We start from the raw sequence: 25,045 nt of genomic DNA on the forward strand, positions 1-25,045 counted from the left end.
ACCGTACATAATGAACCGTTATGTTTCTAATACCTTAGAATAAGCTATATATATCTACATACAGAGCTGGCCTACATACATTGAATTCGCTTCCATGTTTTGTACAGCAGCCCTAAACAAACAAACAACTCTAAAACGTGTGGTTCCTCTCCCTATCCCCTGTGGTATAGTGGTGAAACGGATTGCGTATCTGGACGAGTACAATATTAAAGCGGTTCCAGATAAACAATGACGCTCAAAACTGCTCCATCACAAAGGTAACAAAAACTACAATATCTTGGTTCTAACCGACAGAAAAAACAATGTTACTCACATACTATCCGAATCAAAGCAACCTCCTAAAACGATCTTTCTCTCCAACGACTCTCTGCTGGAAAGTGTTTCTATAGATATGTATGAGTATCTCTGCTAAAAGCCTTAGTACCGCGGATCCTAATGCGTCTCGGCTGGAAAGTCTTTATATTAGCGCAGATCTTAGCTCGTGGCTGACTTGTATCCTTCTTTTTATATTTAAAATCCACTGACCTTTTATTTTATGTAACAAATAAGTAGAGATGCACTGATTGCAATTTTTTTGCCGATTCCGATTTTATTATAAGTGAAACCTGCCCATTCCGTTTTTTGTCGATTCCGATTTTATATCCACAAACCATAATTGAAAGTATATAAAAAAACATGAACTTTTCTTCAATACACATTTTTTCATATTTTTTTATTATCATTACATAAATTATTGAACATTACAATTTCTCTGAATACAGTTCTACAACCTGCATTAAATTACAGAATTCCTCTTGCCCAAATAACTCTTAAATTGAAGAACTCTGTGACTGAAAATAAGTATAAATAATAAAATAGAACTAAACTTAATCGACCTTTTTCATTTTTGTACTCTCACAAAAGTCTAAGATAACAATAAAATACTTCCACTTTATTCTTGTCTGTTTCTGTCTATGAAACTATCATTGTTTTAATTAGTTTTTTCTAAAATGTAAATTAACTTGTCTTTATCTTGGGTCTGTAGTACTAAAAGAAGTGGATTGATTTTAGCTGCCACTTCAATAAAAAGTTTTAAATCTTATGAGTGAATTCTACTCTAAATATGTATATGTATTTGCCCTTTTTTGTGTTTGTGAAGAACTCAATCAGATATGTATCACAAATATTGGTGGATTTATTAATTTTTTATAGTTTTGATTTTTTCCAAGTCGTGTTGAATGTCATTTTACCTCAGTGAAATGACCATAGTTTTAACGTAAGACAATTAATCGGGTTGAATGGAATTTACATTTGTTTTACACATAGTGAACGAATTCAACATGAGTTTAGCATGTGTCAGAGTTTAGCATCAGAGTTAGCATGTAGTACATACCCGAAGTAGACGGAGCAACGAAGGTGAACTTCTTGACAGTCAAAAATTGACTTTGCACTACAAGATGTGTGTGCATGCGCACGGAGACCTCGGCAGTTCGGCTGAACCACGCAGTCACGAGCGTAATTGACGTTATTGCGAGCGTCACTGGCAACATACGATTGGCTTCGAATCGGCAAGACGTGAGACAGACTTCCGGTCTCTGACCGGTCCATCGATGCACCTCTATAAATAAGAGATCGCTCTTTCTACAGTCTTTCTAATGCCCGCATGATCTCTTCCCTGCGTCAACATGAGAACGACATCTTTTTGTACAGTGGTGGCCACCGTCATGTTTGAACTGAGCGATTCGTTGCAAATCTATAATACAATGTAGTGGCCGCAGTAAATCAAAAACTGCTCCTTTAAATGGAGGGAAAGTGGTTTATAAGTTAATGTAAAGTTAATGGTCACTCTTTAAAGTAGTCATATGTAACACTGACACCTAACGGTTCAGATTGTTATCGCAGTCCAAATAAAAAAAGTTGGCGAGGGTTTTTCCCCTTCCCTCAGACTCCACACTCACAGGAATTGCCCGACACTTAAAGGAGTGTAATGGAAAGCATCAACTCTTACACTTAAAGTATATCTGATGATTTATACGTTTGCAGTCATGCAGTGGTTTTGTTGTTTGCAAATATAACTCCGTGGTTTTGCTGTCTGCAAATATAACTCAATCAGCAGCTCGTTTCAGAGGTTTCGCCCTCTGGAGATCGCATTTATGAGCTATATTGCAGTCTTGTTTAAATAACTGTAATAAAATGTTATATTACTCCTCGTAAGTTAAAATAATATAGTAATTCTTTCCAAGTTTGCAACGTAAAAGTACCGGAAAGGGTGCAATCTGCTCTGACCCAGATTGTTTGTTATTGCAATATGCTATGATTGTTGTCGCCTACTGGCAACCGAGCTGTCGAAATACACTAGTGGGAAAAACGTCATTGGGGGGGGGTCACATGGACCAAAACATTCTGGCACAGAATGCACTTCAGAGTGGAATAACTGCCTACAGCTTTTTTTTGAACAAACCAATGTATGAACTTAGCATGTTTCCTAAATGGTTATGAACATATTAAGGCATTGATTTGATTTAATACAGAAAAATATTACACACTACTCCTTTAATCTGAGATGTTATGTGTGGAATAATTGCTCTGTCAGTGTTTTTGGTCTCAAATGGGAAAGTAGGCAGTCTTTCAGGGCTTGTGTATATTATGGCAGTTCTCAGATGAACAGTGTTTCCAAACTAAGGCTTTCCACAGGTGATATCAGATTGTCAGTCTTGATAGTCAGATGGGTGTGTGTTTCCAAAGATCTTAAGATTTACCATTGAGCCTTACTTGAGTGGTGGATTTAATGTTAATGGCTGGCAGGTTAACAATCGTGTATTATATTAAACATTGTAGTCACTTTGGTTGTCTCAGAGTAATGCAAAGTGTAATGTCAGGCAAAATGTCTGTGAGCAATATAGACTCAAACACATTAGATTTTGCCCTCTAGTGGAATTGAAAGGTAAGGTTTTATCTAATAAAAAATTCTGTGAGCAAAATTATATAACAGCTAGCCTAGTTCCTGTCCTTGATTCTTATTGGTCACCAGCTGTGCTTTAATCACTATAAAGCACAGCTATAATCGCTGCACTTACTTTGATTCTATACATCAAAATGTGAGCACCCCTAGCAACATAAACATAAAACTTTCTGTTGCCGTTCACAGTTGATCAGTGACTTGCAGCAGAAGGAAGTGATTTTACTTCATGACCGATGCACAGATACATATTTTTAGCCTTTAATATTTGTATTGTCTGTTTGTGCAATTCTGCCAAACAACGCTCCTCAGCCATGACGTGTTCACGATAAAGCAAAGCCTCTCACACCTTATTGCTTACTTACATATGCCATGGCCATTTTGGAACAAAAAATAAAAATGACATGGTGGATTTTTGTGCTGCATCCTGATCCAGGCTGATTGATCTTTTTTCCATGTGTGTAGGAAACACAGCGTTTGTTGGCAGAACCAGTGCCCGGTATAAAAGCAGAGCCGGATGAAGGGAACGCTCGCTACTTCCACGTGGTCATCGCCGGACCTCAAGACTCCCCGTTTGAGGGTGGAACATTTAAACTTGAACTATTTCTTCCTGAAGAATATCCCATGGCAGCTCCGAAAGTACGATTCATGACCAAAATATATCACCCCAATGTAGACAAGCTGGGAAGAATATGTCTAGATATTTTGAAAGGTGAGAGATGATTATATTCTATCTTTAAAATCTGTAAGGTCTGTCTACGTAAATTATGATTTTCTAATACAGCTTGTCTGTGTTTAACAGTCGACTTCTGTTGAAATGGAATAGGCTTTTTTTTGAGACATGGGACAACCCATTAGTAAAAATTTACATGTCATTAGTTTTGCAGTAATTTCATATTAAGATTTTACATAATTTAACATTTGTTTAAAGATTCAACAAACATTAAAAAAAAAGAACAGATAGTTTTGTAAGCTGTAGTCTAGTTATACTGCATGTATTATTAGTACTACAAAAATTATACTTGGAGGATTCGATCACTTTTAAAAGAAATTGTGGGGTTTGGAAATAAATAAGTGTTGGTTATCTAGACAAGGTTCGTTTTTATCTCTACCTCTGAGGAATATTAAGACTACTATAAATCACTTACAAAAAAATTGACCCCCCCACAAGAGGATGTTTCTCTGCTTTACTATGCTCTTTGACAATATGATGCTGAACTTCTTATACTTTTCTTCTAAAGCTCTTTTTCTCATCTTTTGTTTTTGATGGTGTGATGCCATGCAGATAAGTGGTCTCCAGCCTTGCAGATTCGCACAGTGCTGCTATCAATCCAGGCATTACTAAGTGCTCCCAACCCTGATGATCCTCTAGCAAATGATGTCGCAGAGCAGTGGAAGACTAATGAAGCTCAAGCCATAGAGACAGGTGAGTGATGGAGTCCTACATTCACCCAAACCCATGAGACTTTGAAATGCTTTCGTTTTCAGGTGCCCCGTAGTTGACCGGCGTAACCTGTCTGTCATGTAATTTAAGAAGACTTAGAATCTAGCACATGAGTCCTATGGGCTACTTTCGTTTGTGAATTTTGTTGCTTTATTTGACCTTTATGACCCCGAATGATGAAAAAGCACTGGAATTCTGCAAAACATGTTTTGTGTGCTATGGAATGACAGAACATTCACATGACAGAATTTTTTTTCATGGGTAATGTCATTCTTGAAAAACTGCACTTCTCATACTGTACTGGTTTAAGTAGGTTAAAGGATATCTTGAGGAGCAGGTTTGACTTATTTTCATATGTGGTTATTTTCAACCCTGTTGATGTATGTACCTCAGACAGAATCTCTTCAAGTTCTGAATCCAGTTCTTATGAAGACGTTTTGATATGACTTGTTCCACCACAATGGATATGCAAGAAGCAATATTCACACACTTTGTTGACAAATAAGATTTACATTTGGTTTTGAGTGTGATGTAAAACCTGGCATATTCACCTTAGAATATTTTTTTCTCCAGCATGTATCCAAAACCACATTCATTGTCATGTGACTTTGTTTTAAATAAAGTAGGGATGTGTATTAATTACTTATTTTTGTCTTTTGCAGCCCGGACATGGACCAGGCTTTACGCCGGAAACAATATCGAAGTCTAGAAATGTGTGGGGGGGGGTTGGGGAAGAAAAAAGTGGAAGTTAAGAGTGAACGCAACTCCATGTTCTGCCAAGACCAATTCATTTTTCATGTAAAGGACACAGTCTTAGGAATAAAAAACATGATAAACTAAAGCATATATTAACAAAGCAAGCAAGAGAACTGCAGGCAATTTGTGAATTTAAATGCACATTAGTACAAAAAATTGTATTTGTCCTGATTTACTGCTGTTCAGATGCATGGGCAGACGATCTCATACAGCTTTCTTTATACAGTGGATGGGGAGGTAGCCACCGACTTCTGCTATGAAGTGTGCATTAAAACTGACCGTCATTTGTATGTCCCATTGTGCTTTTTTTGGGGGGGTTACTTTTTATATTTCTTTTAACCTTCTTTTTCATATGTTGCTGTTTGATCTAGCCCCTGTACACCCTTTGTTAAACGGCAGATTTTCCCTTTAGCAAACGTTTAGGTTCACAAAATAGAAGAGACACGAGGTTAAAACTCAACACAAGCAACAATTTGACCTAGGAAATGACCTGGAACGATCTTCCACAGTCACAGATTCTGTTACATATTTAGACCCTAATGTAGATTTACGTTTTGGACTATGGGCAAAGTAGAGGTATAGAGAAGGGAGATTTTCCACAATATTTCTTTTAGTATAACATTTATGTTGTCATATCCGGTTTTAGAGTTTTGTTTTATTTATCTACCCATTGTACTAATTGCACTCTCAAAACTCCAACATCGTGTGCTTTTTTTTTTCCTTCAGAGTCCATTACATCGATTCATATGTCTGTTTTTCCCTTTAGCATTTATTTGGAAACACCAAGGTTGCAGTGGGGTTGGAGACGAATGATTAATCAAAAGATTTTAGTGAAGGGTTACGGTTGGGAAAGTTTGCAAGAACATCGCACCAGATCAATAAAGGTTTTGTCTCTATTTCCATGATTGGTCTTTGGTTTAAAAAAGCCTAATTGTTTGTAAATTCCTGCTTTCTAAAGAAAGGGGAAAAGATACCGCTTTTTAAAATGTGATGACAACAGTCCACACATATACTTCTGTTCTTTCTGTAAATAAAATCTGTTGATTAATAAGAAGCATTTATGTGTTGGTTTTATTATTTTTATGACGTTTTGTGAATGACTAACCAGTTTTGAGTGTGTTTTGTTTGCCAGCAATTCCGATTAAATTAAATAAATGCTTTCATAGGTTGAAATAAACGTAAACCACAGTCTAATGTTTGTTTTTTACTGCACTGCTTTTTATTATTGCACGACATGCGTACACATACATACAAATCATATTCAAATAGTATCGCTATTCAGAAATAACCTCCAAATGGCTTTTCACTCAAACTTTCTTGTAACATAATTAAAGGGATAGTTCACCCAATTCTCTCCTCATTTTCTCACCCTAAGGTTGTTCCAAGCCTTAATTTCTTTGTTCTGTTGAAGACAAAGAATTTTGAAAACCGTCTCAGGTCAATGGTGCCGCAATCTTTTATCTGCAACATAACAAAGGAATTGATGCTGGTTAGAAACAACTTAAGCGTGAGGAAATGACAGCTGAATTTTCTTTTTTTTGGGTAAACTAGCCTATTCATTCAAAGTGCTTCAATTAGCAAAATGATAAACAGTTAGTTGCATTTATTTGTGACTGCCAGCAGATGGCGCCAACACAATGTGTCACAACCTCGCATTTAAAACCCCGCATTGTAGCTTTTGTCTCATGTACATTTTCGGCAGTAAATTGTTTCGGTGAAAAACGTAACAACGTATCCGTGTTTAATTCCGCAAACTTTACGCGTTTTAAAACATAATCCCCGCTGCTTTCTCAATACGAGGGCCAGAGGCGGCTTTATTGATGTCTCATTCATATTTTCAGAAAGGAAACGCCTATCTGTTGATGGCATCTTCAGTTTGTAACGCTGATCCTATTGCAGCTGATTTAAGGCGACTGCGCAGAGCAGCACAGCCGCAACAGAGGAGTGTTCGCGCAGCACCGTCCAGCCACCATGGTCAAGACGAGAAAAGCCCAACTCACAGTCTCTACTGTCAACAGAGGAGTTATGTCTTCAGCGTGAGGCGTTTTATAAATACAAACTGTATGATCAGCCTGGACGATCTGGGACGACTTTCAGCTTTTGGCCCTGAAAGACAGTTGCGTTGCGCGTAAGAGCCATAAACTAGGCAACCGAGAACACTTGTATTCTTGTTTCGTTCGGCGAAAAAAAGCCCATGATGAAATTCAAGCCCAATCAGACGAGGACTTACGACGGAGAGGGCTTCAAAAAACGAGCAGCCTGTCTTTGTTTTAAGAACGACCGAGAGGACGAGGTAAGGCTGCCTGTGTGTGTTACTAAATCACATTTACCACTACTTCAGTGATGCGGACGTCTGTGATCGATACGCTTTTCAGTCCTTTCAACTCCCTGTGTAAATACACACAGGACGATGGTAAAATCACCGTAGCGTTAACTTGAGATGTAAACAGTACGCTGCAAGTCAACCTCCAGATATCAACTCACGATTCATAGCTGGGAATGTAAGACGCTTTATATACGACTGATGCGAGGAGATATAAATGAGATCAGAGAGTCAGAAGTGAGTTTTACTCATCACTGTCCACAGCAGGTAACAGTCTGCTCGCTCCGATCATATCTCACTGTCGTTACTCATTATGGACTTTAAATGATAGCGTGTTTGCCCTCGTGTCTTTGCAGGGTGCCTACGGTTTTGTAGTTTATGTCATGAGTCACAAGGACTCTGTGTTCTTAATAACAGAGTTTATAGGTCAATAGTTCCTTAACTGTACCTCATTAAACACTTGTGTATTAAGTGTGCTAGTTTGACTTACCTTTTTAAAGGTACGCTATGGATTTGTGAAAGCGATAGTGCACCCGAAAGTGAAGATTCTTTCATTTACTCAAACTCTTGTCATTCATACTTGTTTGACTGACTTCTGCAGAACAAAAAGGCAAACAATGACACACATTTTTTAAATATTTCCTTGTGTGTTCCACAACAGTCATATACAGGTTTTGAACAACACGGGGATGAATATATGAAGCCAAATTTGTATTTTTGTGGAGCTGTCCCTTTAAGAGGTAGAAATGCAGCCTGCTAGGTTTATTATTTAGTAATATTTCGTATTGCTTGGCAGTGGTTTGACATCTACGTATATCTTCGGGCTAAAGCAGGTTTTAGTATTGGTTGAACGATTTTAAATCCAAATTAGGAATGCAGCGACATGGGGATGAATATATGGAGACAAAATTAGTATTTTTGGTGAGCCGTCCCTTTAAGAGGTAGAAATGCGGCGTGCTAGGTTTATTATTAAGTAATCTTTAGTATTGCTTGGCAGTAGTTTGACCTCTGTGTATATCTTCGGGCTAAAGCAGGTCAAGAAGTTAGCATAGGTGGAAAGATTTTTAATCCAAATTAGGATTAGCGGTTTTATTCTGCATTACATAACAACAGATCATAGTTACATTCCAAGGCTTGTAGACACATGATGGGCCACACCCCTTCAGTTATTGATCTAAATTGGATTGTTTACAAAATATTGTTGGAGGCGAAGCAGAGATGAGAGCTAGTGCATGACTGTACAGTATTGTACCACAATGCTTTACCTGCTTTGCATCAAGTATGTTTTGTTTAGCTATAAAAAACATTTGAACCACATGGTATCCTGTTAAACTTAATAAAATAACTTGCTAAATAATGTGGCTCATTTACATGTCCAGGAAATGGTGTCTTTCATAATCTAAGCGGTAATCTTTCATTGAAAACTTTTAAAGAGACATTGGCCACATGTAACTTTTTGTGACCTTCGAAAGTACTAAAAATACTGTTGATTATGAAACGCGTCTTGCACGGTTGAAGTGTTGTTAAATTTTGAGACAAGCGCTTCACCTGGTGTGGGCTTGGAAATGAGGGGAATGTGCGGTTGCATTTACAAATCCTGTTGTGTTCCTCCCTCATAGATGTTTTTTTGTTTATTAAACAAGAGTGTATTCCTTATTAAAGATTCACTTATTTCTTTGAGTACTGGCTACTGTATACAATTGTCAAACTTTGTGGACCAAAGACATGGGGGCCTGAAATATTCCGCATAGCAACAGGACTCGGTCTCCCAGGTATCCTCCATGTGATCAGCACTGGGGAGGGCACGAGGGGGGGGCTGAGCTTGGGGTGGGTAAGTTACACTATGTCCTAAGTCTCCAAGTCTGACAGTGACCTATCAGCAGCAATTTATAGAACCAGAACGACAGCACTGGCCGTTCCATTACAGATTCCTTTGCCGTTTTTTGTCTTTTTTCCTTTATTTGATCACTTTATCTTGCTCTCATCTTTGTCAGCCATGTCATCTCTTTCTTTTTGTTTATCATTAATGCTGAGAGCGTAAAGAGTTGACTCAGCACAGCAGACGTCAATACATTCCTGTCCTGGTGACTTTGAACCCAGCACAAGTAACAACAAACCATGTCCTCCAGAACTGTAGTCCTACAATTCATCTGCTGTTGTCTTAAATCATCAACGCAACTCATTTTGACATTATTTGAAGAAAATGTTATGTGCCTGTGCTAAATAAGCCATTATGCTAGGGTGTGATGGGTGGTTGTTAGAGCGTTGCTATGCAGTTTGCTACACTCTAAACACGAAATAATAGACTCATCTGGAAAACCCTGTGTAGAAACCTGTTGTTTTCAATTTAGCACAAAGTGAAACTAAACGGGTTAGTTGAATTAGCGTGGAATTTTAGATGGATGCCGTAGAGATACCATCTTAACCAGAATTCTTACTCAGAATCTTTAGGTCACGTTACTAGTTCACTTAAAGTAATTGTTTTCTACATTAAACTGATCGAGTTTCGATCAGAAACAAGTTTCCATCATGACACAGCCCTCGGCACAAATACATCGGGGATATTGATACTTTTAATAATTGATATTTTTATCTATTAATTTCTGCATTTATTAGACTACCAAATCAGACGTGCAGCCACTCCTATCCAGTCTGACTTTGATACGAGAATCTGTCACCCTAATAACAGTCATATACACCATGACGTGTCACACTTATCACTGGAGCACAGATGGGGAATTTTTTCTTTGACAATTTCTTTTATTTCCATTCATTAATTTACGTGTTTAATACATTTATTTGATAACTGGTACATCTATTTATTTATTTAACCTTAAGTCATTTAAGCACATTAGTAAATCCACCGTGTGCAGAGCGGTGAGGAAAGTGTACCTCGCTTAGTTGCTCTCAAGTGCTTTCTTTAGCCATTTTGCTTTTTTGGTGCCGTTGCCATGGTGAATCGTAATATCGGAGCTCCATTGATCATGGCTTTGCATCGCATAAGCCTACCCAGAGTTGATTGAACCAACTCAATTGAGCTGTTCTGAAACCAAAAACTCAAAGTTTCGCATCTTAGTCTAAATCAACTCGGAGTTCACATTTTAACTCCCTATTGGTTGAACCTCCTTATTGAAACGGGCCCCTGGTCTCTATATTCTGGAACTTCGACTTGACTCATGGTCCCTCTTCCAATGTAAGGTTACAGGATTTTTGTCTTCCCTTTTATCGTCTGACAGGGTGTTCGAGTTCCACTACTGTCCCTGTCATCCTACTTCAATCCTTGCTATTACTCATGACAATTCCTTTCCTTAAACATGCTTCCATAAACATGCTTGTTGACTGTCCAAACAATTTGGGCATACTTCTACCGACAGTGAAGTAAAGCTTTGGTCATATTGAAAAGAAAATCTGCGGATTCAATTCTTCTGAACAATGTTTGTGTATGTGGCGGCGTGTTTGGGTTGAGGCACCATCATTCTTTTGCCCGCTGACAGCTCCTGCATTTTAGGATGCCTGAGCTATATTTTTGTCTTAGAAAGTAGAGTTTAGGAAAGTTTATAGTGCACAATCGTTTATGTTAGAGATAAGCAGTTAAGTCTAGCAAGTGAATAATATTTTCCTCAGGGACGAGCAGAAAACAACAATTCACGAGAAGTCATAGCAAGAATGATCCGATAAATTCAGACCTGTCTTAGTTGACCAAATCTGAACAGTTACCATTAAAACAACCCCGAACGAAAGTTTTACCCTTAAAACTTGCAAATAAAGTGATCATAGAATAGCATTGAAAGTCTGTGTGAAATGTTGGTTCAATGTGTGAACGGCTTAGTAGGCGATATCATGTTGACCTGCTGTTATGTGTGTCCGTTGTTTACTTTTTTATTTAAGAGATTATTGCTAGTGAGCATTCTTCAAAGTTCCCAATGAAAAGCTTGTTTCAAACATACAGTCTTTATAATCCATCCCTAGATAGTTTTATAGCCACTGTATTGCTCTGTTCTGCTGGTAGTAAAAAGATCCTTGTTCTCTGGTTCGGTGGCAAGTGGGACACTCGTGCCCCTCAGACTCATGGAGGAATTTAAGATGCTGTTCATCTTGAGTGTCAGATGGACCCTGAACTGGGTCAGTATGTCAGCTAATTGCTCAGGACTATCAGTATATTACATCAGTTCATTACAAAAAACACACATTCATTAAATTACGTTACAAGAAATCATAATTTAAAACATTTGCAATTGCCTGTTTAACTATTCATGTGCTGGAATGGTATGAATGAGTTATCATTACTCATATTGTTTTATATTTATGTAAATGATTCATTTATTTGAAAATAGGTCTTGAACTTAAGTTTATTGTACATATCAGACAATAAACGGCGATAATTAGTCTAAGGAAGTATTGTTAGCTGTTCCAGTTTTGTCTCAAAAATGTTGTAATTCCTCTGTTATGTGACTGTGTTGAGTTTCTTTGCAATCCACTAAAATCCTCCGTCTATCTGTTATTCAAATTTGAATGAAATATGCTATGGGGCTCACAAAGTGCACAGATGCCTTTTTTAAACTTTGTAATGCTGCGTATGTACTATGTAGTGGTCTACTTTGAATTAAGTTGAATATCAACAGTATTTTGCGGTGTAACTCTGAAGAAGAAAAACACATTTATGGATGCACTGCCAGTGTTTACTATCCTCGGAAACGACTGTTGACTTAGTTTGCTTTTAGTTTTATGAGTGAATTGAAAGAGCTTAATGAAACCGGCTTGGCTATCTGTTCACTTGGGGTTCTGTCGGACATGTAACACACCCTTGACTGTAGTGCTGAATGGAGTAAATGTGCACTATAAAGTGCTAAAAATAAAGTTGAAAGCTCCGCTTTAAAAGAAGGCGATATGTTGTTTTTCGTAAGCAGCACTTTACCAGACCCATTGAAGAACTTTGTGAACGATAATTTGTCTGAGTACCAGCTATTTGTATTGTTATTTTTTTAGTGTTCCTGTTTAATTTGGTTTGATTAAACTAAACGATTTTTCTCCTTCAGAATTGTCATGATGTGTTTCTTGCGGCATGAAACGACTATCGCAAACACATTAGCTGCATTAGTAAGCATATTGATCAGGTTGGCCAGAAAGAATGCTACTGTTGAATGCCATGCTCTTTCAGAATCGATGTGAAGGCTAAACGTGAGATTTTTTCAGCTATCGATGCGCACCTGTTAAAGCTCCCACACCTCACACCCGAAAGAAGTGCTTGACTCAGCATACAGAATCTAACACTATGGCCTGGACAGCTGTTGCTTGTTTATTTATAATAAGTGATACCATAATCGCCTTGACGTGTTGTGCAAAAATTAGAGATGAACTGATTACGTGGATGTCCGGATTTCTTTTTTTGGGCTATTTAAAAAAGCTGAGCATATCGTCATGTGTTTTTAGGGCCCATTCATACTTGTTTGACAATAACTATGAAGATAAGTAATGTTATGTTTATTCTAAGCTTGCGAACAGTTTCAGATTTTAAACTTATTAATGCCTGGCTTTTAAATTCAAATGGAATCTGATTGGCGTCAGGCTTTTAAAGGGATCCTGATAATATTGTTTCTCTGTGACTTTATAGGTGTAGTTTGTACTCTGCTGTTCTCCTAAATCTTTTACTTTTTGTAAAAAAACTCTTTAAAGTTATAGTTTACCTCGAAATGTAAATTCTGTCATCATGTACTCACACTCTAGTCATTTCAAACCTGTATGACTTTCTTCCGCAGAACACAAAAGAAGATATTTTAAAGAACATTGATAACCAAACAACGGTGGTACCCATTCCTTTCTATTGTATGGACACAAAACCAAGTCAATGGGTACCACCGCCGCCATTGTTTGGTTACCAAAGTTCTTTAAAATATTATATTTTGTGTTCTGCAGAAGAAATTAATACAGGTTTAAAATGCAAAGAGGCCGAGTTAATAAAAACACAATCAGTAAAAAGTGATTTTATTTTAGGGCAGGCAAAAAGAATAGAAACGTGTTGTCTGTCAACTAAAGACGCATCATTGTGACAGGCGCTGCCAGTGTGGACAACTTTATTAAAAGCATTTACTCATCCTGGTTTCATTTCAAACCTGCTTGACTTTCTGTCATCCATTGCACACAAAAAAAATGAAAAGAGGGCGAGTAATTGATGGCAAAACATTTTTGGGGGTGAACCATCACTTTGATTTTAATTTCAGAACAACAAAACAATTTGTTGGTTTATGATAGACCCAACATTTGTCTGTTTTATTTAGAATGTCATTATAATTATGTGTATTTTGAAATAGGTGTGTGTATAAACTGACTACATTACCACTTTTGACAAGGCGAAGTAGATTCAATTCATTTCTATAGTGTATGTTGAAATCAACAGCATAGCAGGACGTTTATCACGTGAAAGTGTCATCTGTAGATCGATGTACTGTCAGCAGTATCAGGTTGGGCTCTGTTACGTAATGAAGATGTTCTTGCAAAGTGTTGATGACTCTTGGGATTTGTACTTATCCACGTTTCTATTTGCGTATCCCCATGCGGCAGGTCTTGCTTGTTAGCAGCAGTCGGCATCCAGATCAGTGGATCGTTCCAGGGGGTGGGATGGAGCCAGAAGAGGAGCCGGGAGGTGCTGCGGTGCGAGAGGTCTATGAGGAGGTGAGGTCTGTCCCAGTGAAGCCTCTGGCTGCTCCTTGAGTTATTAAAGGTCTCCTCATACGACCACTTTCAACAAGTTGTTATGATTTATAAGGGTCTTCATGAAATGTCTGGAACATATTTTGCTTAAAAACACTCAATGGCTGTGTGAAAAAAAAACCTTGACTCATCAAAAACAGCTCTGCTCACAGCAACCCGTTTTAGTGCATGTCTCTTTAAATGACAATTAGTTACAGCGCACCCCAACCCCCTTTCGTCCAGCTTTTCAACACACGTCTAGTACTGCCATTGCAATGGTTTAGCTAAATTATGTTTCCTGAATTCCTCTTCGGTTAGTTTCGTATTAAACGTCTCAAATCATTCGTCCGGAGACAAAAAAATCTGTCATAGCAAACAGCACTCACGTTGTGCGTTTATGCTTGCCTAAAATCCACAGATTGCGCACCTGCAGATCTCTCCGGAATAACGTTTATTAAGCACTTGTCGTCGACAAGTTATAACGTTACACACACTACGCAAAAGCACAACTAGTATGCTGTGAGTGATTTTTCAGCCTAAGCACGAATGATTGGAGACGTTTAAAACGAAACTAACCTGCAGTGTTCGCACATTCATTAGCAGCTTGCCACAGCTAAACATGTTATCCAACATAATGTATTAACATTCATACAGCTAAACTCCAAGTGTCCATCTGCACTTATATACAGCAAGTTTAACACTGGCTTTGAATGTTTAGCCCGTGATTGACGTAGCTCCCTTCGCTATCATATGCCAACGTTTTCCTCCTATATATACTGTACATTTACGTCATTTCAGACTGTTGATAAATATATCTCACATCGGCAGTTTGTCTCGTTCAGTCGGTCTCGATACCTCTTGAGAAACAAATTTGAAGCTAATCCTGCTTGTGCTATCCCAGGTTGAAAAAGCATTCCGCGCAAACAAGCAGTTTTTTACTTACGGTTTTTTAGGGATTTCCACAAAAATTATACAAATCCACTGCTGTCTCCTCCAAGGTTTGGACTCTGTGCAGTGACTACATTGCATGTTGTCCACGAACTTTAGCCATGGCGTCACGTACACCACTGTCGCTTGTGAAAACAACAATGGCGGTGGGTGGAACGATGTAGATTAAGGAGCGGTAACATTATAATAAAATCCGCTTTGGACATCACATCCGGAGCGAAATCTGAACGGCTCCATTTCTCACATGCTTTGAGGGAAAGGCACACCAAAACAAACTTACTGGGTTCTTATTTTTCAAGTTTTCTGGATGCACCCGGGTCCCTATTATAGCACTTAAACACTGTAAAAGAGGGGTTTTCATATATTGTCTCCTTTAAGGATTATTTTGCAGAGGTTCTAATGTGGGTTTGTCTTTTGAAGTGAAGCCAAACGTTTGAGAGAGATACATTTATTTGCTGATCACTATGAAACAAAAACATGACATTCATAAATATTACCTTTTTTTTTACATTCAATCTGTTTCTTTTAACAACGATAATTGATAATATTTCCATTATTAGGGTTTGTATACACTAATATATACAGTACATTATATTTGTGCAGTTTATATAGAGTTGCATCATCAGTCCCAATGGTGGTCTTTCGATTAATTGGGGTCCCATAGGTACGATGGGCAGAGACTTGGCTGTTGTTAGGTCGAGGGACCTAAATGAAGCCTGGATTGTATGTTTACTAGCAGAGAGCTCATGTTTGGGTTGAGAATTATGGCCTGCAGCTGTCCCTCGTAACTTGTCACCAGAATTTTTCCCTTCGGATATCCACCACGCATACTGCATACTGAGCAATATATACTATACTGTCTCCTATTTTAAGAAGGTATGATGCAAAATAGCACACAATATGCATCGATAAACATTTCAAAGTGTGATATCCTACATTGTTGTTTTATAATCCAATTCCAGAGGCTGGAATAAATGTTTCGTTTAGTCTGTTTTTCTATAAAGACTGTTCACCTCAAATGTAAGTTCCTCATCATCAGTTGTGATGTAACCTCAGCTCTATCAGTGTGCCTTTTCTATCAATATCAAATGATGAGGCTTCACTAAATGCCTTTTATCTTATCTGTCTTAAATACAAAAACTAATGGTTTTGTGGTTCAGTTCAAGGATGCGTCGTGTCATGACATTGAAAGGCCATTGTAGAAGTTGCCAACATGGTAATTTGTTGACAGCTGTGGAGCATGGCAGTAACATTTAGAAACCGTGTCTCGTTACCATTGGCCTCTTCCATCTGGATGTCTACATCCATCATAGGGTTTGTAAGCTGCCCAATTTGACCAAATTTTCCATGGCCTGTTTTAAATGGACAAATTTAATAGGAAAATATTTTATTGCAGACTAAATTAACAGTTGCTTTCACTTTAGGGCTAAATAATTTCGCTGTATAATAAAGGAAGCTTGTGACGATTCCTTTCATAACATGAATCGAATTAAACATAGGTTTTAAATTTCAAAGCGTAAGCTTAATTGCATTGCTTTGAATAAAAAACGCCCAGACAACTAAGCCACATTAGAACAGTTTGTTCCTTGTTCATTTATCCTTTATGCGCAAGACTTCATTTTTACTTCGAGGAATTTGTTTGTTACGTAATGGTTTAAAAGCGTGTAACCCAAACCATTAGAGTGCTGGGAGACCCTGAAGACTATAAAGCTGTCTGTGAATTATGGCATGCTGGTGGTTATGGCAGCACTCGTGGGACATGAGGTGCTACCCCCAGGGGCTTTGCCAGCGGCCTCATGAAGCTGGTCATTTATTATAAAAGGATTCTTGTTAAAAGGAGCCCTTCAATATTTGACGAGGACCTAATAAATCGAATTCCTCTTTTGACTAGGGACAGGTTAACATTGTCTCGCAAAAACAACACAATGAATGTTAAGAAGGATATTGGACAAGATGAAATGTTGGATCCTCCCCTTCCAGCATTGACATGTGTTTATGGTCATATATAGTTGATAGTATGGATATCATAAGTACCATTACTTTTTTTATTTTTCAATTCTGTTGCCACACCGTCTGATTGACAGGTGACTGCTTTCAAATGCTTTCTTGTGCATGTACTGTAAACGTTTGTTTGTGTGAATGACCAAATTAAGCAATTTTTTGTCAAAATGCTTGTTTTGTCGCCAGCAGAATTTAAAGTTTAATGCATTGTCCACACCTAGACGATATTTGAACGCGTGTAACGATTAAACAAAGAGCGCCAATGTGAGTGTGCACACCGACGCACAAAATGGCAGGCTTATAGGCTTTATTTTTATTTTTTGACGCGATGCGTTAAAAACTGGACGACCAGTGAGATTGCCACAAGTTCAACAACTTAAGTTATGAGAGACAGGTTGCATTAACAACGAAACATGGGTTTTGTACAAGATAACAATACATAAAACAAAGCTTTCAATTTTCTTCAAGTACAGCAAATTCATAGCTTTTATTCTAATTTTTACCTTGTAGGGCTATATGCTTTTGATAAAAGTAAACAATTAAAAGGAATACAACAGCTTTGTGATTTTGCGATGTATTTTCTCAGTTAAGTTTCCGCAATAAGAGTCCCATCCACACTTCCATGTGAAGAATGATTATGCCAATATAATGTTCTTTATATAACAGAAACATGTTTGACTGCAATTTATTATTTTGTCTGTATTCTGCCAATTGGTTGATGTCTCTCACGTAGATGCGTTGCTCTAATATGCGTTCTATTGTAGTATTAAGAACAACCTGATTAAATCTCTTCTGTGGTGTTTTATTGTGTGCTTAGTATGTTTTACATTGCATTATCTAAATGTTATCCGACCATGCTCTTGTTTAACTTTCATTTTCTCCTCATGTTCTTTTCTTTCCTCGTCCATATAACTACACCATTTTTACACGTCTCTTCATTTTTCGTTTGGATAATGAATTTAATTTGAGTAATTAATTGGTTTAGGGCTCGTTTGTGTTTTGTAATTATTAGTTTATGAAAGATGAGTAGAAAGATGAATTGCGGCAAAGTGTATCCGTTAAAACCACCTGATTAAAATGAACCAGTGAATAATTATCATGTATTTTGTTATATCGAGTTAAAAAAACATTTAAAGGTCCAGTGTGTAATTTTTTTGGAGGACCTATTAACAAAAATGCAATATAATATACATAGTTATGTCTTCAGAGGTGTATAAAGAGCCTACACAATGAAGCGTTATGTTTCCATTACCTAAGAATGAGCTATTTCTATCTACATACACTGCTGTGGGTCCCTTTGCATATAATTCGGCACGTTTTGTCAGCCGTCGTAGTGTTTCGAATGGGAGGGGTGGAGTGAGCGGTTGGTTGCAATTCGCAACCTTGCCGCTAGATTTCACTGACTGGACCTTTTAGCAATATATAATATTGTAAAGGGCAAATATGCATATAAAACATAAACGTAAATAAACTGGTGAAAATAAGATCAATATTAATGCTTCGTATTTAAATTTTATTAATTCAAATCTATGCACAATATAAAACACGGTCAATTTTAGAACAAAGCAAGGTCAATTTTTATGTTCCATTAGCTTTACAATAATTAACAACATGTTTAATTGTACATGAAAATCGGCTGAGACAGTTTTGCGGGCTGTCCGTGGTATTCTGTCCCGTGGGCTCATGGGATATAGATCATCTCGAGTATCTGTCACTGAGTACGTCTAAATCTGGGTGTAACCAGTAAACCATATGGGAATTTCTCGCCTAGTCTTTTTATTTTATTTTTATGAATACTGAAGATTCAGACATACTACTCTGATCAAGTACTGTTTTCTTCTACTACATTGTATGTATGTAGGCGTATTCGGACACAACATTAGTATACGCACGTCCAAATCTCGCGAGAAATAGTCCACCACACGGGTATTTTCTCGCCTACTGTTTTGTGAATACTGACAATTCGGACATACTATTCGTTCACCTACCGATTTTTGCTTACTATAAAGTAAGGAAGTATTCCATGTAGGACTCAGCCATTGAGGAAGAGGAAGCAAGATGAATTCTTCTTCCGTGTGGCAGAAGCATAAAGTTGCGCAGCACCACCTTGTGTACCGGGGCATTTCTGTCTTTCATTAAGTGCCATCTATGTCAGGGAGTGAATTTGCACGTTCACGTGGCTCATCGCTAGTGAAAATCATTTGGCTATGAACCCCGAAAAACGTATCAAAAAGCTGGCGATAAGCGTGTGTGATTATCGTCCCGGTGTGGACAGGCCTTAAGACTATATCAGTAATTGAATTGGTTTCCATTTGATTGCTTTTGTCAATTTTGTTTAAAAAAAAGTGTAATGAATTTTTGAATATTTTGCATGGTTGCAAAGCAGCTTTACATATAGATATAAAAGAAAAATTCAAACTTCATGCTGCTATAGATACCTGTAGCTGTGTTTCTACTTTAGTACTGACGATTTATTTCTCATTATACATGAATTTATTACATTGGCCAAAACTCAAAAACACATGCCCATTGGTTTAAATGAAATTAAATGAATAAAATGGTTTATAAAATGTCATTTCACTCGTATTAGTATGACTTGTTGAATGATTGGTACCAATACAGCACTAGTTTATGATGGGTTCATCTGTGCGATGCAAAAGTCTGTTATGTGACTGTGTCAAAAAAGAATACAAGGAGATGACAGAAATCCACTCAGGCAGTTTGGACTCTCCCACAGTCCCTGAAATCACCCCCCATTGTTTGTCAGATCCATTTATGAATGCCCTTGTCAACCCAAACTGCATGTGGTTGGAGGGTTGGACATTTCTCTCCAAATCAGGTGAACAGGGGCATGTCTGGGTATATTGCAGCGTCTGGATGAAGACGTGCTGTTCCCTTGAGCGTTATGTAGTCTGGGAATCTCCTGTGTTATGGAAACATACTGCTCAGGTCTCTCGGGTCAGTGAGCCGGGCCTAATGCGTTGGCCTGATGTGTCAGCACCAGCTGGCGTGGTGCCTATAATGGTCCTGATAAGCTACTGTTAACAGTGGCATCATGACATAAGCTGCGCCATGATTCTTACAAAGACTTTTCCTTAAAGTGTCATAAGCTACACAATAATGAGTCTTAATCCCTCTTTATAAATTTGGACCACGTGACCTGATGGATGACCATGTGTGACCTTATGCTGTGTTCTTTGTGTACTGACTGTTCTACTTCTCTTGTATAACACAAATTGTGATGTGTATTTACTATGATGTAAATGTAAAATGTGCTTAGTGGTTTCTTGCACAGTTTTTCATTAATACATCTTGCAAAAACAACCGTAGATAAAAGTAGCTTGTGGTTAGGGAAAAAGGCAGATGTTGTGTTCTGTGAATCTCATAAATGTTTTCTCCGTGTCTATTTCTGCTTGAACAGGCTGGTGTGAGGGGCACCCTTGGCAGGCTGCTGGGAGTGTTTGAGGTAAGACTGGCAAACTACCTTATATAAAGTTACTTCGGGCCCCTCCAGCACGTGGGACCGATTAATCACATACACTTGAGACATCAATAAACATGACTTTATTTCATAGATTCTCATAAACTTCTTATCCTCACACCTCAGTGCACATTTTACAGTGTTTCGCACATTATGTTTGTGCAACCTCGTGATAAATTGATATTTGTCATTCTGTACAGCAGAACCAGGACAGCAAGCATCGAACGTATGTGTACGTGCTTACAGTTACAGAGACACTGGAAGACTGGGAGGACTCTGTTAATATCGGTGAGTTGCTGTTAAGTGTCAGATTTCTGTGTTGGTATAAACAATGGCAGTCAGTCGGTTGGTAGAGCATTGTGTTAGCAATGCAAAGGTCATGGGTTCGATCCCAGGGAACATACAAACTGATAAAACATGTAAATTAAATGCACTGTACTTGGATAAAAGTACATAAATGCACGTGTAGATTGTTATGTTACATTTGCACATATATGACATATATTTAAGACAATTTTGCTTTATTAAATAGTTATTTTGTTAGCTATATGCCCTTAAACAAACATTTTAATGTACTTGCCATTGTTGTTCCAGACTCTTCCCTGTTCAGATCTGATCTCGTGGAAGTATTTTACAATTTCATGTGAATTCAAACAATGTGAGAAAGATGTATATAATTATAAGGAAAATGAGACTTAAAGATTCAGTGTATGAATTTTAGCGGCATCTAGTGGTGAGGTTGCGAAATGCAACCATCAGCTCACTCCAGCCCTCCCTTTCGAAGCACTACGGTGGCTGACAAAGAACGAAGATGTCATTACGTTTTCGCTTCTTTGCCGAAGGAGATAACGTATTTTCAAAACGCGGTCTGTAGAGCAGTTTGTCCATTTAGGGCTACTGTAGAAACATGGCGAATTCCATGCAAGGGGACCACTAAAAAAAGTGTGCAGTGATTCAACAGAGAGGACTTTATTTATGAAAGAATGTTTAGTTTGCTAGGAGGTCATTGGTTTCAGACATATGTCGTATAGTATTCACAAGCTTATCCCCATCCTAACAAATACATTTTCTTTTCGTAAGACACAACTACTGACCTGTAAACAGGGCAAATACAGGGATTTATCTAACTGTTTTTACAACGCTATTACAGCTGTTAAGCAGGCGTGTGGATCAGCCGCAGAAATATTCTACTTACTGGATTTTTGTTGATGGGAAGGAGTCATGAAAATATAATTTGCCCACAGACAGCGCAATTCAAAACTTGCCCTATTTGTAGATGGTGTGGAAAGAAAAACCTAGTAACCCTTCACTCCCGACAGACGTATAAATAGACGTAGGTTTGTTCACAGGGAGGCGTGTCTGTTAGCAGGGGCACAGTTGTTTTCCAGTTAGCGTCACTACACTCCCCTACACTCGCCTCTCTCCCTCTGTGTGTGTGTGCTTGTACCATAGTTTCAATTGCCAAATAGGGCATCATAACCTCAATACACTGAGATCAAGCAAGCTCATGACACAGAGCTAAGCAATATGCACAATTGTCAACTTGGTGACCTTTCACCCTCCTGCATATTTAACATCCGCAAGCGTCTCTGTTAAAATGCTTCAGGTAAATGTTTAAGTTCCAGCATTTCGCGGGAGACGGTTTTGAGGACTATTAATAAAGTGGAATGTTCGTCAGGCAGATGGTTGTGCAGCCGAACATCTGACAAGTTCAATGTGAAGTTGACCTTTTGTACAGTACTTATATAAATGCTATGCATTTTTGAAGCTTAGTTGCAAGTGTATTTATTGGCAGTGTGACAGAGGTAAATGAAACATCTACGAAATGAATATTACATTTGAATTAAGTGATGGATTTATGTGTTCAATACACAATATGACGTAGAAGATGTAATTTATGCATTTAAATATTTACGAAGCACTTTTGTGTGCCATTAGTTTTTTTGTTTATATTTGAACTTATCAGTGAACTAAAAGATGGTGATTTTGAAAAGCTTTGCATTAGCTCAGTGGTTAGAGTATGTGGCTATAAACGCCAAGATCATGGGTTCAATCCCAGGGTATTGCACATACTCTGAAACATACAGTATGTGTAGTTTAATGCAATGTAAGTCACTTTGGATAAAAGCGTCTGCCAAATGCGTTAATGTAAATCGAAAGGTAGGGTTTAGTTCCAGACAACTCTGTCCCCTACTGAATGATAGTAAAATAGTTCATATAATATTAACTTGACCTCCTTAATGTGGATGATCAACATTTTCATAGTACAAAGTAAAGCATTCAAACAAAATAAAAATGAATAATTTGATATGATTTTGATTTGACAGGTCGGAAGAGAAAATGGTTCAAGATTGATGAGGCAATCCGGGTGCTACAGTGCCATAAACCTGTCCACGCAGAGTACCTCCGCAAACTCACTCCTCGCTGCGGCCCCACAAACGGCAACTCTCAGGAGCCAGCGAACACAGACGACAACGCCCCCCTCCACCAAACAACCTCACAAGACTGTGGACTGTCCCGTTTACACAGATAGAACTGCCTACAGAGGGCACCAACGCAGAACGTACTTTATAAGGCAAACTATCCTCGGACTGGAAGAAACTGTTTTTGCATGAGAAATTTCAATGTTTACTCTTCAAAACTTTTTTAAGTGTAGAAACCAAAGGATAGTTGAGACGTCTGTCAGTTTCAGCTCATTGAGAGTAATTTCCCTCATTTTTCATTTATAAAACGACTATTTCAAGCCAAATTAGTTGTAGTAACCGTATATAGAAGAGCATGATGTCAAGTATTAAGTGCAGAGTAATAGATGTGGTGAACGTGAAAATGTTATTTGAAGGTTATTCTAGAAGAGAGTCAGACAGTGATGGATTTGTACAGTTGTTTTGCCAAGGTTTGAGAAGGGACAATCGTAATGGGTCATTCAGAATGGTGTCTGTTTATATCTAATAGTTATCTAGGCCTATCTGTTAGGTATTTGGTCAATGAAAATTCTCACAACACAGAACCAAATAGGAAAGTAGTATAATTTCTTCAACATGTGTCAAACTGATCAATTATGTCGTTTGTAAATAGTTTAAATCTGGGCTGATTTTGATGATATTAGATGCCTTCATCACAGATATCTACCTGTAATATAGGTTAACATGCTGTGATGTTTGAAGGTATTTTTACAGTCTGGTCTTAAATGTGAATTTCCACATTAAAGAGTGAAAACTGGTTACCCGTCTTTCTTTTTGCATATAGACGAAAAAAGTTTGGTCCTCTGTTAGGCAGAAGAACTTCATGTCGCCATGTCAATTCACAGTTCTATCTTCTCGAGCCAGGGTGGCATTTCCTAAAATGTGAACAAATTAAAAGAATTGCAACGGTGTCGTTGGTTCATGGAAGACTTTGGATTGTCATTTTGTTTATATCGTCCCAAAATAAATTCTGAATATTTCAGAAATACAAAATGGTAACACTATTCATGTCAAACAAACCAATATAACCAAGTAGACTTGCCTTATGTTCTATTTTCATTTTTTTTTCACAGTGTTTTATAAAAAAAGCAACAGAAATGCAATAAACATGTGTTGTTATACTAACAATGAGAAGGAATTTCACAACTGTGTGTATTTTGACGGTGAACAATATGTGGAATTCACTAAATTGCAATGAGATATGTGGCCAAACTGTTTTAATGGGACTGTGTATGGTTAATAAGCATACTTTTCTTTCCTCATGTCAGTTAATATATGTAAATATGTTTTAATATTCTAAATTTCAGCTTCTGGCTAAGTAGTTTATTTACAGTAGTATGAATCTCACAGTTTTAACGATTGCACTGCTTAAAACACAAGCACCTCAACCCTTATTTATCAATAACTTATTTGTCAATAAGGATCAATGAATAAAAGGTAATGTGTAAAAGATGTGTGTGTTCAAATGTTCCTAATGTGATTTGACAGAATTAACAAAATGTTGGTTTCTGTCAACTTTGATTGATTGTCTTTGAGAAAATCAGCAAAGCCCCGAACAAACTGAAAACAATAAATAACTTCTAACAATGTTGGAATGATTTTTTATGTGCTGCTGATTGTGTGAAGGGGTGGAGATCCACGTGTCTCTAAGTCAACATCATATTTTCTTAACTTTTTCCTGTAACAACATTTCTGTCGGGGAGGTGTTATAATATTAAAGTTAGGCTTCAGAGTGTTTGGGAGGTTTGTGTGCACTTTCGTTGATTAATTATTTCCCCAGCCTGTAATATTTAAGTATTTTTGAGGATAAAAATTATTTAGGCAAAAGATGATAATATTAATATCACCTTCAATATTAATATCAAACCAAAGCTTCTGTTAGAAAGCGAATATCCTTGAATTCGCCAGTTGCATCCTCCATACCAGTTGGTGGCAGTAATACACCATCTTCATAAAAAAGTAACATTAATAAAAAAAGTGTAATAGCTTTAAAAATGATCTACAA

General features: G+C 37.6%; 2 protein-coding genes across 2 annotated transcripts; both read left to right on the top strand.

Annotated features, from left to right (window-relative positions):
- The first annotated feature begins 2,863 nt into the window (after nucleotides 1-2,863).
- Nucleotides 2,864-5,091, top strand: ube2na (ubiquitin-conjugating enzyme E2Na). The gene is made up of 4 exons (XM_056766843.1): nucleotides 2,864-2,869; nucleotides 3,404-3,650; nucleotides 4,224-4,364; nucleotides 5,045-5,091. Exons 1-4 carry the CDS (start codon nucleotides 2,864-2,866, stop codon nucleotides 5,089-5,091), a joined length of 441 nt encoding a protein of 146 aa, XP_056622821.1.
- A 1,845-nt stretch (nucleotides 5,092-6,936) lies between these two features.
- On the top strand, nucleotides 6,937-24,627 carry nudt4a (nudix (nucleoside diphosphate linked moiety X)-type motif 4a). Its single transcript, XM_056766575.1, is given in 7 exon segments — nucleotides 6,937-7,243; nucleotides 7,245-7,322; nucleotides 7,324-7,431; nucleotides 14,020-14,130; nucleotides 20,519-20,563; nucleotides 20,779-20,866; nucleotides 22,906-24,627. Coding segments are annotated over 7 exon segments (921 nt in total). The 5' UTR covers nucleotides 6,937-6,958; the 3' UTR covers nucleotides 23,112-24,627.
- The last annotated feature ends 418 nt before the right edge of the window (nucleotides 24,628-25,045 follow it).

Source organism: Triplophysa dalaica, chromosome 14, assembly GCF_015846415.1.
Source record: "Triplophysa dalaica isolate WHDGS20190420 chromosome 14, ASM1584641v1, whole genome shotgun sequence".
Classification (NCBI taxonomy): domain Eukaryota; kingdom Metazoa; phylum Chordata; class Actinopteri; order Cypriniformes; family Nemacheilidae; genus Triplophysa; species Triplophysa dalaica.